This window comes from Petromyzon marinus (assembly GCF_048934315.1).
Source record: "Petromyzon marinus isolate PM22_M1 ecotype Great Lakes invasive population chromosome 84 unlocalized genomic scaffold, UKy_Petmar_22M1.pri1.0 chr84_unloc.2, whole genome shotgun sequence".
Classification (NCBI taxonomy): Eukaryota; Metazoa; Chordata; class Hyperoartia; order Petromyzontiformes; family Petromyzontidae; genus Petromyzon; species Petromyzon marinus.
The window spans coordinates 5,678-26,765 of NW_027422639.1; the positions used below are offsets into that span (position 1 = coordinate 5,678).

General features: G+C 53.5%; 1 protein-coding gene across 1 annotated transcript; it reads left to right on the plus strand.

Moving 5' to 3' along the window:
- The first annotated feature begins 3,416 nt into the window (after positions 1 to 3,416).
- On the plus strand, positions 3,417 to 19,552 carry LOC142908409 (uncharacterized). Its single transcript, XM_076059039.1, has 4 exons — positions 3,417 to 5,747; positions 13,080 to 13,181; positions 14,802 to 14,990; positions 17,286 to 19,552. The coding sequence occupies exons 1-4, from the start codon at positions 5,427 to 5,429 to the stop codon at positions 17,508 to 17,510; spliced, it is 837 nt and encodes a 278-aa protein (XP_075915154.1). The 5' UTR covers positions 3,417 to 5,426; the 3' UTR covers positions 17,511 to 19,552.
- The last annotated feature ends 1,536 nt before the right edge of the window (positions 19,553 to 21,088 follow it).

The following is a 21,088-nucleotide window of genomic DNA, read 5'->3' on the forward strand; positions in this document are numbered from 1 at the left end:
CTGTAGGGGCAAGTGCTGTTAGTAGCGAGTAGCAGCACCTACACACACAGACAAAGATCCCCCAGGTAGCCTCTAGCAGGCTGTAGGGGCAAGTGCTCTGAGTATCGTGTAGCAGCACCTACACACACAGACAAAGATCCCCAGGTAGCCTCTAGCAGGCTGTAGGGGCAAGTGCTGTTGGTAGCGAGTAGCAGCACCTACAAACACACAGACAAAGATCCCCCAGGTAGCCTCTAGCAGGCTGTAGGGGCAAGTGCTGTGAGTAGCGGGTAGCAGCACCTACACAAACACAGCCAAATATCCCCCAGGTAGCCTCTAGCAGGCTGTAGGGGCAAGTGCTGTTGGTAGCGAGTAGCAGCACCTACAAATACACAGACAAATATCCCCCAGGTAGCCTCTAGCAGGCTGTAGGGGCAAGTGCTGTAGGGCAACGCTCTCGCCCCACCCACTCCTCTCCACCCCCCGTGTGGGAAAAGTTGCGGGGGAATCCACTTGCGAGCCCCGCCCCCTCCCCCACGGAATATCCCCCCCGCCCCCTCCCCCACTTCCGCCCCTCCCCCCACCCCTTCAAGTGAGGAACTGTGACGTCATTGAACCTCAGACCCATAGAGACCCATAGACACACAGAGACCCATAGACTCACACAGAGACCCATAGAGTCACACAGAGACCCATAGACTCACACAGAGACCCATAGACTAACAGACATCCATATACTCACACAGAGACCCATAGACTCACACAGAGACCCATAGACTAACAGACACCCATAGACTCATACAGAGACCATAGACTGACATAGAGATCCATAGACTCACACAGAGACCCATATACTAACATAGAGACCCATAGACTCATACAGAGACCCATAGACTCACACAGAGACCCATAGACTCACACAGAGACCCATATACTCACACAGACACCCATAGATTCACACAGAAACCCATAGGCTCACATAGAGACACATAGACTCACACAGAGACCCATAGACTCACATCGAGACCCATAGACTCACACAGAGACCCATACACTCACATAGAGACCCATACACTCACACAGAGACCCATAGACTCACAGACATACAACAACAACCGCCATTCGCACTAAGTGGCGGTGACGTCACCAAGACGCTTGTCCCAGGCCATGTGCACCCTGAGGCCACGTGAAGTGTCGATCGCCCGCTGGCAGGAGGTCACGGGGCAGACCCCAGGTGCCACGGGTCGACTGACTGAGATGACTGGCTGATGCACCACCTGTGCCCCCTACTGTGCCAACCTGCTGTGCTTTAGCCACCCGGCGCTCCGCTCGTTGTTGTGAGCGTCGCTCCTCCGCCCTCCGTTGTTGTTGGAGGGCGACTGCCTCCACTGCCCAGTAGCGTCCTTCACGAGCCTCCTCCACAGAGGCCGATCTTGACACCGCTGGTACCAGTCATCGGCAATTCCACTCAGCTCCACGTCCTCCTGTACCGCATCTCTTCTCTAGCCCGTGCCGCGCCGTTTAAACAACGTTGCCCGTCCGGCACCACGAGAAGGTAGGTTTTGCCAGAAACACACACACAGACACACACAGACACACACACACAAACACACACAACACACAAACACACACACAGACACAGTGACACACGCACACAGACACACACTTACAGACACACAGACACAGACGCACACACACAGTGACACACGCACACAGACACACAGACACACAGTGACACACGGACACAGACACACGCACACAGACACATGCACAGAGACAGACACACGCACACAGACACACAGGCACGCACAGAGACACAGACACACGCACAGAGACACAGACACGCACACAGACACACACAGACACACGCACACAGACACACACACAGACACACGCACACAGACACACACAGACACACGCACAGAGATATACACAGACACACGCACAGAGACACAGACACACACACGCACAGACACACACAGACAGACACACATAGACACACGCACAGACACATACACGCACAGAAACACAGACACACGCACAGACACACACACACGCACAGAAACACAGACACAGACACACGCACAGACACACAGACACACGCACAGACACACGCACAGACACACACACACAGACACACGCACACAGACACACACACACAGACACACACAGACACACGCACACAGACACACAGACACACACACAGACACACGCACAGACACACAGACACACACACACACGCAGAGTTTCGGAGTGCGACGTGATGCAGCTGAATGTAAATTCCCAGCGTGCAGAGTCTCTCGGATTCCCCTCCTCCGCGTCATGCCGCTGATGCCGAGTGCTGTGGGGTGGTTCTGGTGGCGTTGATTTTCCCTCGCCGGCACCCGGTGAGTGGTGTGTGGGTGTGTGAATGTGTGGGCGATGTGAGGAGCGCTGTGTTTGTGTGTGAGGTGCGACTCGGTGTGTCTGTGTATAAATACTTGCGGGGTATTTAAAAGCTCCAGTTTGTGTCGACTTGCACCGTAGAGTCCACTCAAGAACTCAGCGGCATCATCAGCGGCAGCAGCAGCATCATCATCATCATCATCGCAACAGCATCATCATCATCACAGCAGCATCATCAGCAGCATCATCATCAGCAACAAGACGCGTGCGCCTAACATGAGAGGTAGAGTGTAAGAGTGAGTGAGAGTGTGAGTGAGTGAGTGTAAGGGTGAGTGTAAGAGTGAGTGTAAGGGTGAGTGTGGAGTGAGTGTAAGAGTGAGTGTAAGGGTGAGTGAGTGTAGAGTGAGTGTAAGGGTGAGTGGTAAGGGTGAGTGAGTGTAAGAGTGAGTGTAAGGGTGAGTGTGTGAGTGAGTGTAAGAGTGAGTGTAAGAGTGAGTGTAAGGGTGAGTGTAAGGTGAGTGTGAGTGAGTGTAAGAGTGAGTGTAAGGGTGAGTGAGTGGTAAGAGTGAGTGTAAGGGTGAGTGTAAGGGTGAGTGTGAGTGAGTGTAAGAGTGAGTGTAAGGGTGAGTGTAAGGGTGAGTGTAAGAGTGAGTGTAAGGGTGAGTGAGTGCAAGAGTGAGTGTAAGGGTGAGTGTAAGGGTGAGTGAGTGCAAGAGTGAGTGTAAGAGTGAGTGTAAGGGTGAGTGAGTGGTGTAAGGGTGAGTGAGTGTAAGAGTGAGTGTAAGAGTGAGTGTAAGAGTGAGTGTAAGGGTGAGTGAGTGCAAGGGTGGGTGAGTGTAAGAGTGAGTGTAAGGTGAGTGAGTGCAGAGTGAGTGTGAGTGTAGAAGAGTGAGTGTGTGAGTGAGTTAAGAGTGAGTGAGTGTAAGAGTGAGTGAGTGTAAGAGTGAGTAAGTGAATGTAAGAGTGATTGTAAGAGTGAGTGAGTGTAAGGGTGAGTGAGTGTAAGGGTGAGTGAGGGTAAGAGTGAGTGTAAGAGTGAGTGTAAGGGTGAGTGAGTGTAAGGGTGGGTGAGTGTAAGAGTGAGTGTAAGGGTGAGTGAGTGCAAGAGTGAGTGTGAGTGTAAGAGTGAGTGAGTGAATGTAAGAGTGAGTGAGTGTAAGAGTGAGTGTCTAACTGTGATTGAATGCAAGAATGTAAGAGTGTAAGAGTGAGTGAGTGTAAGAGTGAGTGAGTGAATGTAAGAGTGATTGTAAGAGTGATTGTAAGAGTGAGTGAGTGTAAGAGTGAGTGAGCGAATGTAAGAGTGAGTTAGTGTAAGAGTTGAGTGTAAGAGTGAGTGTGAGTGAGTGTAAGAGTGAGTGTAAGAGTGAGTGAGTGTAAGAGTGTGTGAGTGAGTGTAAGAGTGAGTGTGTGAGTGAGTGTAAGAGTGAGTGAGTGTAAGAGTGAGTGAGTGTAAGAGTGAGTGTAAGAGTGAGTGTAAGGGTGAGTGTAAGGGTGAGTGAGTGTAAGAGTGAGTGAGTGTAAGAGTGAGTGTAAGGGTGAGTGAGTGTAAGGGTGGGTGAGTGTAAGAGTGAGTGTAAGAGTGAGTGTGAGTGAGTGTAAGAGTGAGTGTAAGGGTGAGTGAGTGTAAGGGTGAGTGAGTGTAAGAGTGAGTGAGTGTAAGAGTGAGTGTAAGGGTGAGTGAGTGTAAGGGTGGGTGAGTGTAAGAGTGAGTGTAAGGGTGAGTGAGTGCAAGAGTGAGTGTGAGTGTAAGAGTGAGTGAGTGAATGTAAGAGTGAGTGAGTGTAAGAGTGAGTGTAAGAGTGAGTGTGAGTGAGTGTAAGAGTGAGTGTAAGAGTGTGTGAGTGAGTGTAAGAGTGAGTGTGTGAGTGAGTGTAAAAGTGAGTGAGTGTAAGAGTCAGTGTCTAACTGTGATTGAATGCAAGAATGTAAGAGTGTAAGAGTGAGTGAGTGTAAGAGTGAGTGAGTGAATGTAAGAGTGATTGTAAGAGTGATTGTAAGAGTGAGTGAGTGTAAGAGTGAGTGAGCGAATGTAAGAGTGAGTTAGTGTAAGAGTGAGTGTAAGAGTGAGTGAGTGTGAGTGAGTGTAAGAGTGAGTGAGTGTAAGAGTGTGTGAGTGAGTGTAAGAGTGAGTGTGTGAGTGAGTGTAAGAGTGAGTGAGTGTAAGAGTGAGTGAGTGTAAGAGTGAGTAAGTGAATGTAAGAGTGATTGTAAGAGTGATTGTAAGAGTGAGTGAGTGTAAGAGTGAGTGAGTGTAAGAGTGAGTTAGTGTAAGAGTGTGTGAGTGAATGTAAGAGTGAGTGAGTGTAAGAGTGAGTGAGTGTAAGAGTGAGTGTGTGAGTGAGTGTAAGAGTGAGTTAGTGTAAGAGTGAGCGAGTGAATGTAAGAGTGAGTGAGTGTAAGAGTGTGTGAGTGAGTGTAAGAGTGAGTGTGTGAGTGAGTGTAAGAGTGAGTTAGTGTAAGAGTGAGCGAGTGAATGTAAGAGTGAGTGAGTGTAAGAGTGTGTGAGTGAGTGTAAGAGTGTGTGAGTGAGTGTAAGAGTGAGTGAGTGTGAGTGAGTGTAAGAGTCAGTGTCTAACTGTGATTGAATGTAAGAATGTCTGTGAATGAAAGTGTGTGACAGTACTTGCCCCTACAGCCTGCTAGAGGCTACCTGGGGGATCTTTGTCTTTGTGTGTAGGTGCTGCTACTCGCTACTAACAGCACTTGCCCCTACAGCCTGCTAGAGGCTACCTGGGGATCTTTGTCTTTGTGTGTGTAGGTGCTGCTACTCGCTACTAACAGCACTTGCCCCTACAGCTTGCTAGAGGCTACCTGGGGATCTTTGTCTTTATGTGTGTAGGTGCTGCTACTCGCTACTAACAGCACTTGCCCCTACAGCCTGCTAGGAGCTACCTGGGGGATCTTTGTCTTTGTGTGTGTAGGTGCTGCTACTCGCTACTAACAGCACTTGCCCCTACAGCCTGCTAGAGGCTACCTGGGGGATCTTTGTCTGTGTGATCTCCTGACCGCCGCTGTGAACTGTCCACTCCCGACCATCCGCAGGAGGAGCGCTGCTGCTGATGATGATGGCGGTGCTGATGCTGCTCATGACTGCACGGTGCCTTGCAAGGACATCTCAGCAGCGTCATCAGCAGCGTCATCAGCAGCAGCAGCATCAGCAGCAGCAGCGGCGGCAGCAGCAGCAGCTTCATCATCAGCAGCATCAGCAGCAGCGGCGGCAGCAGCAGCAGCTTCATCATCATCAGCAGCAGCATCAGCAGCAGCATCAGCAGCAGGAGCGGCATCAGCAGCAGCAGCAGCGGCTGTACGGGAGTCGCAAACCTGTGGAGCTGATGGCGCTGAAGGCGTTCAGCTTGGCGAAGGAGCTCCTTGCTGCGTTTGTGAGTGGTTCTCTGTGTCACTGTGTCAAGTGTGTCACTGTGTGTCACTGTGTGTGTGTCACTGTGTGTCACTGTGTGTCAGTGTGTGTGTGTCAGTGTGTGTCACTGTGTGTCAGTGTGTGTGTGTCACTGTGTGTGTCACTGTGTGTCACTGTGTGTGTCACTGTCTCTGTGTGTGTGTGTCACTGTGTGTCAGTGTGTGTGTGTGTCACTGTGTGTCACTGTGTGTCAGTGTGTGTGTCATTGTGTGTCAGTGTGTGTGTGTCAGTGTGTGTCAGTGTGTGTGTGTCACTGTGTGTCAGTGTGTGTGTGTGTCACTGTGTGTCAGTGTGTGTGTGTGTCACTGTGTGTCAGTGTGTGTGTGTGTCACTGTGTGTCAGTGTGTGTGTGTGTCACTGTGTGTCAGTGTGTGTGTCACTGTGTGTCACTGTGTGTCACTGTGTGTCAGTGTGTGTGTGTCACTGTGTGTCACTGTGTATGTGTCAGTGTATGTGTGTCACTGTGTGTGTGTCACTGTGTGTCAGTGTGTGTGTGTGTCACTGTGTGTCAGTGTGTGTGTGTCAGTGTGTGTGTGTGTCACTGTGTGTCACTGTGTGTGTGTCACTGTGTGTCACTGTGTGTCAGTTTGTGTGTGTCAGTGTGTGTGTGTGTGTCACTGTGTGTCACTGTGTGTGTGTCACTGTGTGTCACTGTGTGTCACTGTGTGTCAGTGTGTGTGTGTCAGTGTGTGTGTGTGTCACCGTGTGTCACTGTGTGTGTGTCACTGTGTCACTGTGTGTGTGTCAGTGTGTGTCACTGAGTGTCAGTGTGTGTCAGTGTATGTGAGTCACTGTGTGTCACTGTGTGTGTCAGTGTGTGTCACTGTGTGTCAGTGTGTGGGTGTCACTGTGTGTGTGTCAGTGTGTCACTGTGTGTCAGTGTGTGTGTCACAGTGTGTGTGTCAGTGTGTGTCACTGTGTGTGTCACTGTGTGTCACTGTGTGTCAGTGTGTGTGTGTGTCAGTGTGTGTCACTGTGTGTCAGTGTATGTGTGTCACTGTGTGTCAGTGTGTGTGTGTCACAGTGTGTGTGTGTCACAGTGTGTGTGTGTCACTGTGTGTCAGTGTGTGTGTGTCAATGTGTGTCAGTGTGTGTGTGTCACAGTGTGTGTGTGTCACTGTGTGTCAGTGTGTGTGTGTGTCACAGTGTGTGTGTGTCACTGTGTGTCAGCGTGTGTGTGTCACTGTGTGTCAGTGTGTGTGTGTCAGTGTGTGTCACTGTGTGCCACTGTGTGTGTGTCAGTGTGTGTCACTGTGTGTGTCAGTGTGTGTCAGTGTGTGTCACAGTGTGTGTGTGTCAGTGTGTGTCACTGTGTGTCAGTGTATGTGTGTGTCAGTGTGTGTCACTATGTGTCAGTGTATGTGTGTCACTGTGTGTCACTGTGCGTGTGTGTGTCACAGTGTGTGTGTGTGTCACTGTGTGTGTCACTGTGTGTGTCAGTGTGTGTCACTGTGTGTGTGTCAGTGTGTCACTTTGTGTCACTGTGTGTCAGTGTATGTGTGTCACTGTGTGTCACTTTGTGTCACTGTGTGTCAGTGTGTGTGTGTCACTGTGTGTCAGTGTGTGTGTGTCACTGTGTGTCAGTGTATGTGTGTCACTGTGTGTCAGTGTGTGTGTCACAGTGTGTGTGTGTCACTGTGTGTCAGTGTGTGTGTGTCACTGTGTGTCTGTATGTGTGTCACTGTGTGTCAGTGTGTGTGTCACAGTGTGTGTGTGTCACTGTGTGTCAGTGTGTGTGTGTCACTGTGTGTCAGTGTGTGTGTGTCACTGTGTGTCAGTGTATGTGTGTCACTGTGTGTCAGTGTGTGTGTGTGTCACTGTGTGTCAGTGTATGTGTGTCACTGTGTGTCAGTGTGTGTGTGTGTCACTGTGTGTGTCAGTGTGTGTCAGTGTGTCACTTTGTGTCACTGTGTGTCAGTGTGTGTGTGTCACTGTGTGTCACTGTGTGTCAGTGTGTGTGTGTCACAGTGTGTGTGTGTCACTGTGTGTCAGTGTGTGTGTGTAGTGTGTGTCACTGTGTGTCACTGTGTGTGTGTGTCAGTGTGTGTCACTGTGTGTCAGTGTGTGTGTGTCAGTGTGTGTCACTGTGTGTCAGTGTGTGTCACTGTGTGTCAGTGTGCGTGTGTGTGTCACAGTGTGTGTTTGTCAGTGTGTCACTTTGTGTCACTGTGTGTCAGTGTGTGTGTGTGTCACTATGTGTCAGTGTGTGTGTGTCAGTGTGTGTCACTGTGTGTCAGTGTATGTGTGTCAGTGTGTGTCAGTGTGTGTCACTGTGTGTGTGTCAGTGTGTGTCACTGTGTGTCAGTGTGCGTGTGTGTCACAGTGTGTGTGTGTCAGTGTGTGTCACTGTGTGTCAGTGTGTGTCACTGTGTGTGTGTCAGTGTGTCACTTTGTGTCACTGTGTGTCAGTGTGTGTGTGTGTCACTGTGTGTGTCACTGTGTGTCAGTGTGTGTGTGTCAGTGTGTATGTGCCTGGGTATTTTGTACCATCGGACACTCCACCCCCACAGCTCCCAATCGGTGATGGGGCAGTTGTGGAGAGAGTGGAGAGTTTCCCATACCTGGGCAGTGTGCTTATGACTGGCTCCAGTTTAACAGCAGAGGTCTCACTCCGAATCAGTCGAGCGGCAATATCTTTTCATCGGTTACGTAACGCTGTGTGGAAGCTACCTGGTCTGTCGCTCCGCACTAAGCTTCAGGTCTTCTCGACCACGGTCATTCCCTCCCTTCTCTACGCTTGCGAAACGTGGACCCCCCTAATGGAACATCTTCGCCGGTTAGAAACATTTAGGCTGGCCTGCCTACGATCCATCCTGGGTTTAACCAGACTGGATTGTGTGAGGAGCTCACAAATTCTTGAAAGATCTGGGCAAGGTCCCATCGGTGAGCTCCTCCGGCGGGCAAGGCTGCGATGGCTGGGTCATGTAGCCCGCATGCCCAGCCAACGCATGCCGAAACAGCTTTTGCTCGGCCGGATTGAGGGGGCTAAGCGGGCGCGGCACGGGCTAGAGAAGAGATGAAGTGATGTGGTACAGGAGGACGTGGAGCTGAGTGGACTTGCCGATGACTGGTACCAGCGGTGTGAAGATCGGCCTCTGTGGAGGAGGCTCGTGAAGGATGCTACTGGGCAGTTGGAGGTAGTCGCCCTCCAACAACAACGGAGGGCGGAGGAGCGACGCTCACAACAACGAGCGGAGCGCCGGGTGGCTAAAGCACAGCAGGTTGGCACAGTAGGGGGCACAGGTGGTGCATCAGCCAGTGATCTCAGTCAGTCGACCCGTGGCACCTGCTGGGTCTGCCCCGTGACCTCCTGCCAGCGGGCGTTCGACACTTCACGTGGCCTCAGGGTGCACATGGCCTGGCACAAGCGTCGTGGTGACGTCACCGCCACTTAGTGGCGAATGGCGGTTGTTGTTGTTGTTGTGTATAGTGGTGTGTGTGTATACTGGTGTGTGTGTGTATAGTTCTGTGTGTATAGTGGTGTGTGTGTATAGTGGTGTGTGTGTAGTGGTGTGTGTAGTGGTGTGTGTGTAGTGGTGTGTGTGTGTGTAGTGGTGTGTGTGTGTAGTGGTGTGTGTGTATTGGTGTGTGTGTGTAGTGGTGTGTGTGTGTAGTGGTGTGTGTGTGTAGTGGTGTGTGTGTGTAGTGGTGTGTGTGTGTAGTGGTGTGTGTATAGTGGTGTGTGTGTATAGTGGTGTGTGTGTGTAGTGGTGTGTGTGTGTAGTCGTGTGTGTGTGTAGTGGTGTGTGTGTATAGTCGTGTGTGTGTATAGTCGTGTGTGTGTGTAGTGGTGTGTGTGTGTAGTCGTGTGTGTGCGTAGTGGTGTGTGTAGTTGTGTGTGTGTAGTGGTGTGTGTAGTGGTGTGTGTGTGTAGTGGTGTGTGTGTAGCAGCACTTGCCCCTGCGGCCCTCCCCGAGGTTACCTGGGGTAGCTTTGTTTTTGTCTCTGCTCCGCGGTTTCCCGGTTTCAGAAGCCACTTCCAGTTTCGGTTTCGTGGCCGCGTGGTTTCATCAGCAAGACAAAGCTCCCCCGGGTAACCTCCCGGGGGATTAAGGGGGTCACGTTCTGTTAGACGCGCACGATGACACACACAGTGACACACACACACACAGTGACACACACACACACAGTGACACACACAGTGACACACAGTGACAACAACAACAACAACCGCCATTCGCCACTAAGTGGCGGTGACGTCACCACGACGCTTGTGCCAGGCTATGTGCACCCTGAGGCCACGTGAAGTGTCGAACGCCTGCTGGCAGGAGGTCACGGGGCAGACCCAGGTGCCACGGGTCGACTGACTGAGATGACTGGCTGATGCACCACCTACTGTGCCAACCTGCTGTGCTTTAGCCACCCGGCGCTCCGCTCGTTGTTCTGAGCGTCGCTCCTCCGCCCTCCGTTGTTGTTGGAGGGCGACTACCTCCAACTGCCCAGTAGCATCCTTCACGAGCCTCCTCCACAGAGGCCGATCTTGACACCGCTGGTACCAGTCATCGGCAAGTCCACTCAGCTCCACGTCCTCCTGTACCACATCACTCCATCTCTTCTCTAGCCCGTGCCGCGCCCGCTTAGCCCCCTCAATCCGGCCAAACAAAAGCTGTTTCGGCATGCGGTGGCTGGGCATGCGGGCTACATGACCCAGCCATCACAGCCTTGCCCGCCGGAGGAGCTCACCGATGGGACCCTGCCCAGATCTTTCAAGGATTTGTGAGCTCCTCACACAATCCAGTCTGGTTAAACCCAGGATGGATCGTAGGCAGGCTAGCCTAAATGTTTCTAACAGGCGAAGATGTTCCATTAGGGGGGTCCACGTTTCACAAGCGTAGAGAAGGGAGGGAATGACCGTGGCCGAGAAGACCTGAAGCTTAGTGCGGAGCGACAGACCAGGTAGCTTCCACACAGCGTTACGCACCCGATGAAAAGATATTGCCGCTCGACTGATTCGGAGTGAGACCTCTGCTGTTAAACTGGAGCCAGTCATAAGCACACTGCCCAGGTATGGGAAACTCTCCACTCTCTCCACAACTGCCCTATCACACGACTATACACACACACGACTATACACACACCACTACACACACACCACTACACACACACACACCACTACACACACACCACTATACACACACACCACTACACACACACCACTACACATACACACCACTATACACACACACCACTATACACACACACACACCACCGAAATACCCAGGCAGGTGCTTAGTTTTGGTGGGGCTGATGGTAAGGCCCCACCTCTTAGTGGCACGCTCCAGTCTCAGCAGCAGCGTCTCCAACTCCTCCTCTGACTGAGCAGCTATTACCAAATCATCAACATACATAACGTGGTTGAGCAATAGGGAGCCATCCCTTGACCGCACCCGGGCATCGATCAGCCTCCCATTATATCTGTACCATATGGAGATTCCCCCGGTACAGCTATTGAAGGCTTCACGAACTACGTGGTAAAAATAGATGTTAAGTAATGTGGGAGCCAGAGGACATCCCTGTCGCACCCCAAGGTGTACAGGGAATGGCTCTGACTCCCGGCCACGTAGTTTTACCCGGGCCCGCTCACCATCATGAAGGTCCTTAATGATCGTGAGCAGAGGGTCAGGTACTCCAAAAAGCACGAAGAACGACCCAGAGCCCAGGCCTATTGATGGTATCATAGGCCTTGACCAGGTCAATAAAGCAGAGATGTAGGTCTTGTTGGAATTCCCTACACCTCTGCTGTAGCAGACGGACAGAAAATATGGCATCTGTGCAGGACCGCCCTTTCCTGAAACCGCATTGGGGCTCCGCAATTCTCTCCTCAGCATGCCTGGCAAGGCGATGTTGAATAATCCTTGCCAGGACCTTTCCCGGCACACTGAGGAGTGAGATGCCCCTGTAGTTGTTACAGTCTGTGCGGTCCCCCTTCTTAAAGAGGGGGACCACAAGGGCATCCTTCCAATCCTGCGGAACCCGTCCAGTGGTCCAGACCGTTGTTATGATGTCATATAGGGCAGTCTGTGCACAAACGCCACCCTCCCTCAGCATTTCGCTTGGGAGATCATCTCTGCCCGCTGCCTTTCCTGGTCTCAGACTCCGGATCGCCCTCAGTACTTCCTCAACAGATGGCACCTCAGCCTGCATCCCTCCACGGATGTTCGTCTTCGGTGGGGGGGGGGGGGGGCATAAGTAACCACGACCACCACTCCTCACCTCCGGTTGATGGGAAGGCGAGCCCAAAGTAGCCTGAGGCTTACACCTTCCCAAACCTCACCGCCATGCTCCCACGCCCATTCATTATTTTATCAGAAGAAGAGCTACACCCTGTTGTTTGGCAGTCTGCTGCCCCGAGTAGAGGATTGTCCACCCATCAATGGTGGCAGGAGCCAGACCGGTCCACCGGACCTCCTGAATGCCACAGAGATCCAGGCGGTACCGGTCCAGCTCCCGACAGAGGAGTGGCAGCCTCTCCTCCGCAGTGAGCATTCGGACATTCCACGTGGCCACACGAAGTGGCTTTTCTTTGTTTCTGGAGGAGCCCCGAGGGTAGAGATTCAATCTCCTGGCTCCGCCAATTGGGGTTTGGCCAGGAGACGTCATAGACGCCTGGCCCCCCCGGGGCCTCCGGCACAAGTGTATTAGTTGCATACTTAATTCGCGGTTTAGCGGTAATTAATTGAAGGTGGAGGGGTTACCAGCCCCTCGCACCCGTCCAGAGCCCCCGTTTAGCCGCTGTGGTGTCCACAGATGCCCTGAGGGGAGAGGGCCAAACGGAATTGGCCTTCCCACCACGGCACTGTCCACGACAGAGTTGCCCGTCCGGCACCGCGAGGAGTTAGGGGGTTGTTTGCCGGACACAGACACAGGCACACGCGCACACACTCACACACTCACACACTCACTCGCACACACAAACCCCACAGTGACAGCGTTGGTGTACGGTGCTATTTCAGGAATATTTTGATGTTTTTTTTCCTGGATTTTTCTGTTTGCACAGTCACACAAAGTCACTTTAAGATGTTTTTTCTTGTTCATGTTTTTGTTTGTGGCGGTTGCACCCGGTTCAAGAGCCGAATGGCTCACAGGGCTATACCAAATAAATGAAACTATGAAATGAACTATGAACCACCGCCGCTTGGCGACGTCACCGCCGCCGTTTGGTGACGTCACCGCCGCCGCTTGGTGACGTCACCGCCGCCGCTTGGTGACGTCACCGCCGCCGCTTGGTAGTACAGTATAAATATGAAAGTATAAATAGTAAGATTGTGTGGCTGTGTGTCTGTGTGCGTGCCAGGCGCTGTCCAGGTTCTGTGATGCTTTGTTCGAGGCGCCCCACTCCACGTTACCAGGCCTGCCCTCAGCCCAGTCCATCTCAGCCCAGTGGAGACTACCAATGGTACTAACTACTACCGACTGCTACTACAAACTAGCACTAACTAGCACTGCTACTCACTCGCAAAGACTCGCAAAGACTCACTCACTCGCCTACCACCTCAACCACCCACCCACTCACTCACCCCTTCACTCACTCACCCCCTCACCCACCCACTCACCCACCCCCTCACCCACTCACCCACTCACTCACCCACTCACTCACCCCCTCACCCACCCACTCACCCACTCACCCACTCACCCCCTCACCCACTCACCCCCTCACCCACTCACTCAACCACCCACCTACTCACCCACTCACCCACCCACCCAGTCACTCACCCCCTCACCCACTCACCCACCCACCCACTCACTCACCCACTCACCCCCTCACCCACTCACCCACCCACCTACTCACCCACTCACCCACCCGCCTACTCACCCACTCACCCACCCGCCTACTCACCCACTCCCTCATCCACCCACCCACTCACTCACCCCCTCACCCACTCAAACCCTCACCCACTCACTCACCCCTCACTCACTCACCCCCTCACTTATTCACCCCCTCACCCACTCACCCCCTCACCCACCCACCCACCCGCCTACTCACCCACTCACCCACCCGCCTACTCACCCACCCACCCACCGACCCACTCACCCACCCACCCACTCACTCACCTACCCCCTTACCCATCACCTACCCCCTCACCCACTCACTCACCCATCTACCAACTCACCCATTCACCTACCCACCCACCCACTCATTCACCTACCCCTTCACCCACTCACCCACCCCCTCACCCACTCACTCACCCACTAACCCATTCACCCCCTCACCCACCCCCTCACCCACCCCCTCACCCCCTCACCCCCTCACCCACCCACTCACCCACCCCCTCACCCACCCCCTCACCCACTCACCCACCCCCTCACCCACCCCCTCACCCACTCACCCCCTCACCCACTCACTCACCCCCTCACTCACTCACCCCCTCACTCACTCACCCCCTCACCCCCTCACCCACTCACCCACTCACCCCCTCACCCACCCACCCACTCACCCACCCGCCTACTCACCCACTCACCCACTCACCCACTCACCCACCCACCCACTCACCCACCCGCCTACTCACCCACTCACCCACCCACCCACCGACCCACTCACCCACCCACCCACTCACTCACCTACCCCCTTACCCATCACCTACCCCCTCACCCACTCACTCACCCATCTACCAACTCACCCATTCACCTACCCACCCACCCACTCATTCACCTACCCCCTCACCCACTCACCCACCCCCTCACCCACTCACTCACCCACTCACTCACCCACTCACTCACCCACCCCCTCACCCACTCACCCACCCACTCACCCACCCACCCACTCACCCACTCACTCACTCACCCACTCACTCACTCACCCACCCACTAACCCATTCACCCCCTCACCCACCCCCTCACCCACCCCCTCACCCACCCCCTCACCCACCCCCTCACCCCCTCACCCACCCACTCACCCACCCCCTCACCCACCCCCTCACCCACCCCCTCACCCACCCCCTCACCCACCCACCCCCGAGGAGTTTGTACCGTGTAGACAAACTCGCCTAACAAACTCCGTGCCCCCCACCCCGTGCAGACTTGCGAGCAGCTGAGCGCCGAGGTGAGGAACCTGCAGCTGTACCGCGAGTACCTCGCGCTCGCTCACCACTCGCTCACCATCGCCCCTCGCTCGCCAGGCCACGCCCCCTGCTCACCGCTCACTCACCCCGACTCGCGGAGCCTGGAGCTCGATCTGCGGGACCTCGTGCGGCACATCAACACAAAGGTGAGCAGCTCGCCGACTCGCTCGCCGCTCGCTCGCTCGCTCACTCACACACTCACTCACTTACACACTCACCACTCACACACTCACACACTCACTCACCACTCACCACTCACTCACTCACACACACACTCACTCACACACTCACTTACACACTCACTCACTCACCACTCACTCGCTCACTCACTCACTCACACACTCACTCACTCACTTACACACTCACTCACTCACTCACCCACCACTCACTCACTCACTCACACACTCACCACTCACTCACCCACTCACTCACCACTCACTCACCACTCACTCACACATCACTCACTCACACACTCACTCCCCACTCACTCACCCACTCACTCACCACTCACTCACCACTCACTCACACACTCACTCACTCACACACTCACTCCCCACACACTCACTCACCACTCACACACTCACCACTCACTCACTCACCCACTCACTCACACACTCACTCACTTACACACTCACTCACACACTCACTCACTCACACACTCACTCACTCACCACTCACTCACTCACACACTCACTCACTCACTTACACACTCACTCACTCACTCACCACTCACTCACTCACTCACACACTCACTCACTCACACACTCACTCACTCACCACTCACTCACTCACACACTCACCACTCACTCACTCGCTCACTCACACACTCACTCACTCACTTACACACTCACTCACTCACACACTCACACACTCACTCACACACTCACTCACTCACACACTCACTCACTCACCACTCACTCACTCACACACTCACCACTCACTCACTCGCTCACTCACACACTCACTCACTCACTTACACACTCACTCACTCACACACTCACACACTCACTCACTCACACACTCACCACTCACTCACTTACACACTCACACACTCACTCACTTACACACTCACTCACTCACTTACACACTCACTCACTCACACACTCACACACTCACTCACACACTCACTCACTCACTTACACACTCACTCACTCACACACTCACACACTCACTCACTCACCCACTCACTCACCACTCACTCACCACTCGTTCGCTCACTCACTCACTCACCACTCACTCACTCACACACTCACTCACTCACACACTCACTCACCACTCACACACTCACTCACACACTCACTCACTCACACACTCACTCACACACTCACTCGCTCACTCACTCACACACTCAGTCACTCACTCACCCACTCACTCACCCACTCACTCACACACTCACACACTCACTCGCTCACTCACACACTCACTCACCACTCACACACTCACTCACACACTCAGTCACTCACTCACCCACTCACTCACCCACTCACTCACACACTCACTCGCTCACTCACACACTCACTCACCACTCACACACTCACTCACACACTCACTCGCTCACTCACACACTCACTCACCACTCACACACTCACTCACACACTCACTCACTCACACACTCACACACTCACTCGCTCACTCACTCACACACTCACTCACACACTCACTCACACACTCACTCACTCACACACTCACTCACCACTCACACACTCACTCACACACCCACTCACTCACTCACACACTCACTCACTCACACACTCACTCACACACTCACTCACCACTCACTCACTCACACACTCACTCACCACTCACTCACCACTCACCACTCACTCACCACTCGCTCACCGACTCGGTCACCACTCACTCGCTCACTCACACACTCACTCACTTACACACTCACTCACTCACACACTCACTCACCCACTCACTCCCCACTCACTCACCCACTCACTTACCACTCACTCACCACTCGTTCGCTCACTCACTCACTCACCACTCGCTCACCCAATCACCCACTCACTCACTCACCCACTCACTCACTCACCCACTCACTCACTCACCCACTCACTCACCGACTCACCACTCACTCACCGACTCACCACTCGCTCACCACTCGCTCACCACTCACTCACCACTCACTCACTCACTCACCACTCGCTCACCACTCACTCACTCACCCACCCACTCACTCACTCAGTCACTCACCACACACTCACCCACTCACTCACCACTCACTCACCCACACACTCACCACTCACCACTCACTCACCACTCACCACTCACTCACCCACACACTCACCACTCACTCACCACTCACTCACCCACACACTCACCACTCACCACTCACTCACACACTCACTCACCACTGACTCACCACTCACCACTCACTCACCACTCACTCACCAACCACTCACTCACCACTCCTCTCTCTCCCGCCCTCCCCGTAGATCTCCTCACTGTGCCCCCCCGGGCCCCCTGGTGGAGGCGGGCCCCCTGGTGGAGGTGGGCCCCCTGGTGGAGGTGGGCCCCCTGGTGGAGGCGTGCAGCTCCACGAGACGTACGCGTCGCGCGACTTCTGGGAGGGCCCCGACGCAGCCCTCAGAGCTCTGCTGCTGCTGAGGGAGCTCCGTGCACAGCTCCACAAGACGCTACGACTACTAGCGCGCACATAGCCAGCTACAGCTACACTACAGCTACACTACACTACAGCTACACTACAGCTACACTACAGCTACACTACACTACAGCTACACTACAGCTACTCTACAGCTACACTACACTACAGCTACACTACAGCTACTCTACAGCTACACTACAGCTACACCACAGCTACAGCTACACTACAGCTACACTACAGCTACACTACACTACAGCTACACTACAGCTACTCTACAGCTACACTACACTACAGCTACACTACAGCTACACTACACTACAGCTACACTACAGCTACACTACACTACAGCTACACTGCAGCCACTCTACAGCTACACTACAGCTACACTACACTACAGCTACACTACAGCTACACTACACTACAGCTACACTACAGCTACACTACAGCTACAGCTACACTACAGCTACACTACAGCTACACTACACTACAGCTACACTACAGCTACGCTACAGCTACACCACAGCTACACTACAGCTACACTACACTACAGCTACACTACAGCTACACTACACTACAGCTACGCTACAGCTACACTACAGCTACACTAGACTACAGCTACACTACAGCTACACTACAGCTACATCCACTGTATGAGTGTGGGGGGAGTGGTGGTGCAGTGGTTAGCGCACTGTGTGGGGGGAGTGGTGGTGCAGTGGTTAGCGCACTGTGTGGGGGGAGTGGTGGTGCAGTGGTTAGCGCACTGTGAGTGTGGGGGGAGTGGTGGTGCAGTGGTTAGCGCACTGTGAGTGTGGGGGGAGTGGTTGTGCAGTGGTTAGCGCACTGTGAGTGTGGGGGGAGTGGTGGTGCAGCGGTTAGCGCACTGTGTATGTCTATCAGCACTGGGGAGAGACAGCTCCTGCCCCTCTAGCACTGTGTGGACTACCTGGGGGACCTTTGTCTGTGTAGTGCTCGCCCACACCGCAAGGTGCCCACAGCGCACGGGTGTCCACTTATTTATTTAATTTTATTTAATTGTTTGCCATTTAATTTATTGCTATTTAATTGCTATTTAATGAACTGTTTAGTAATTGTGTTTACATGATTTGTCAAAGGGGCAGCACCTGCAATAGACGCCTCACGCGGCCTGTTGCTGCTCGGCGTGTCTGTGTGTCAGTGTGTGTGTGTCAGTGTGTGTGTGTCAGTGTGTGTGTGTGTCAGTGTGTGTCAGTGTGTGTCAGTGTGTGTGTGTCAGTGTGTGTGTCAGTGTGTGTGTCAGTGTGTGTGTGTCAGTGTGTGTGTGTCAGTGTGTGTGTCAGTGTGTGTGTCAGTGTGTGTGTGTCAGTGTGTGTGTGTCAGTGTGTGTGTGTGTCAGTGTGTGTGTGTCAGTGTGTGTGTGTGTCAGTGTGTGTGTGTCAGTGTGTCAGTGTGTGTGTGTCAAGTGTGTCAGTGTGTGTGTGTCGTGTGTGTCAGTGTGTCAGTGTGTGTGTGTCGTGTGTGTCAGTGTGTCAGTGTGTGTGTCAGTGTGTGTGTGTCAGTGTGTGTGTCAGTGTGTGTGTGTCAGTGTGTGTGTCAGTGTGTCAGTGTGTGTGTCAGTGTGTCAGTGTGTGTGTCAGTGTCAGTGTGTCAGTGTGTGTGTCAGTGTGTGTGTCAGTGTGTGTCAGTGTGTGTGTGTCAGTGTGTGTGCCAGTGTGTGTGTCAGTGTGTGTCAGTGTGTGTGTCAGTGTGTGTGTCAGTGTGTGTGTGTCAAGTGTGTCAGTGTGTGTCAGTGTGTGTCAGTGTGTGTGTGTCAGTGTGTGTCAGTGTGTGTGTGTCAGTGTGTGTCAGTGTATGTGTCAGTTTGTCAGTGTGTGTGTTAGTGTGTGTCAGTGTGTGTGTCAGTGTGACTGTGTGTGTGTCTGTGTGTGTCTGTGTGTCAGTGTGTGTTAGTGTGTGTCAGTGTGTCAGTGTGACTGTGTGTCAGTGTGTGTGTGTGTCTGTGTGTCACTGGTGAGCGGGGAACACCCTCGTACGTCGGGGACTGCAGAGCGTGGGCAGCAGCTGTTTGAAGTGCCGGACCGCGCCTCGTTTCAAGTCTCGAGAATAAAAACTCGCGTCTCACGGCGGTGGTGATGGTGGTGGTGGTTGTCGTGGTGGTGATGGTGGTGGTTGTGGTGGTGATGGTGGCGGCGGTGATGGTGGTGGTGATGGTGGTGGTGGTGATGATGATGGTGGTGATGATGGTGGTGATGGTGGTGGTGATGGCGGTGGTGGTGATGATGGTGGTGATGGTCATGGTGGTGGTGATGGTGGTGGTGGTGGTAATGGTGGTGATGGTGGTGATGGTGGTGGTGATGATGGTGGTGGTGGCGATGATGGTGGTGATGATGGTGATGATGGTGGTGGTGATGATGGTGGTGATGATCATGGTGGTGGTGGTAATGGTGGTGGTGATGGTGATGATGATGGTGGTGATGGTCATGGTGGTGGTGATGATGGTGGTGGTGATGATGGTGGTGGTGATGGTCATGGTGGTGGTGGTAATGGTGGTGGTGGTGATGATGATGGTGGTGATGATGGTGGTGATGGTGGTTATCATGATGGTGGTGGTGATGATGATGGTGATGATGGTGGTGATGGTGGTGGTGATGGTGATGATGGTGGTGGTGATGATGGTGATGATGATGGTGATGATGATGATTGTGATGTCTTTGACACGAATTCGCTCCACGGTAGAGGCGGCACCCTTCAGAACCTCGTCTCAGACGGCGTTAGGCCAGGGGCAGAGGGCGGCAGAGGGCCAGCACCAGGACAATGCCACTCACATCGACAGCTCACGCTAAGCAGCTACATCAAAGGGAACTTCCCTTGACCTGCAGTGAAATAGGAGACTAGTTCGCATTCCTGTGCTAAAGATGTTCAAACAGTTGCGTTGGAGATGTTCAAGCACCAAGCGAAAACCTTTTTTGCAAGGATATTGAGAATAGAAATGGCATTGACTTTGAAACGGACATGAACAATGGCCACGAGGACCAGATTTGTGAGGTTCTCCTGGTTTCCACAGGGCTCGCGAGCTTTCTGTTCGGTGTTTGAACATCTTAACGCAACGTCTGCTGTTGTACAGCCAGAAAGGGTAACACTTTATCTCGTATTTAAATACTTTTAATAACGCCATCAAAGGTTCCTGCTTAGCAGCTAAGAAGGTGACAAGGAGAGCCATGGACACAGAGAACTTTAAACAATCCACGCAACTCGGTGTTCATGATGTGAGCTGAATCCCACTGAGCTGTTTGTTCAGGGTGACCTGAACATCACACGGAGTGATAGCAGCGACGCCAAGTGGATAATAGCAACATCGTCACCACCACCACCATCATCACCACCACTCTCAGCGAGTGGTGACTTTTGACGACAAAATCTGCGCCCGTTCAGCGCCTTCGATTGAAGCGAATTTTGGTGGCGGGAGGCCTGCGGCCTGCGCGCTCAGGCGAAGCCTGCGGTCGTCGTGGCAACGGAGGGCGGGGGCGGTAGCGGGGGGGGCAGGTGCCGCGGTCACGTGATCGCCCCACCGGGCTTCCCCCCGCCCTCTCCCCGGCACCTGGGGGTGACGTCAGCGCAGCGCGTGGAGGGGGGGAGAGGGAAGAGAGAGCTAAGAGA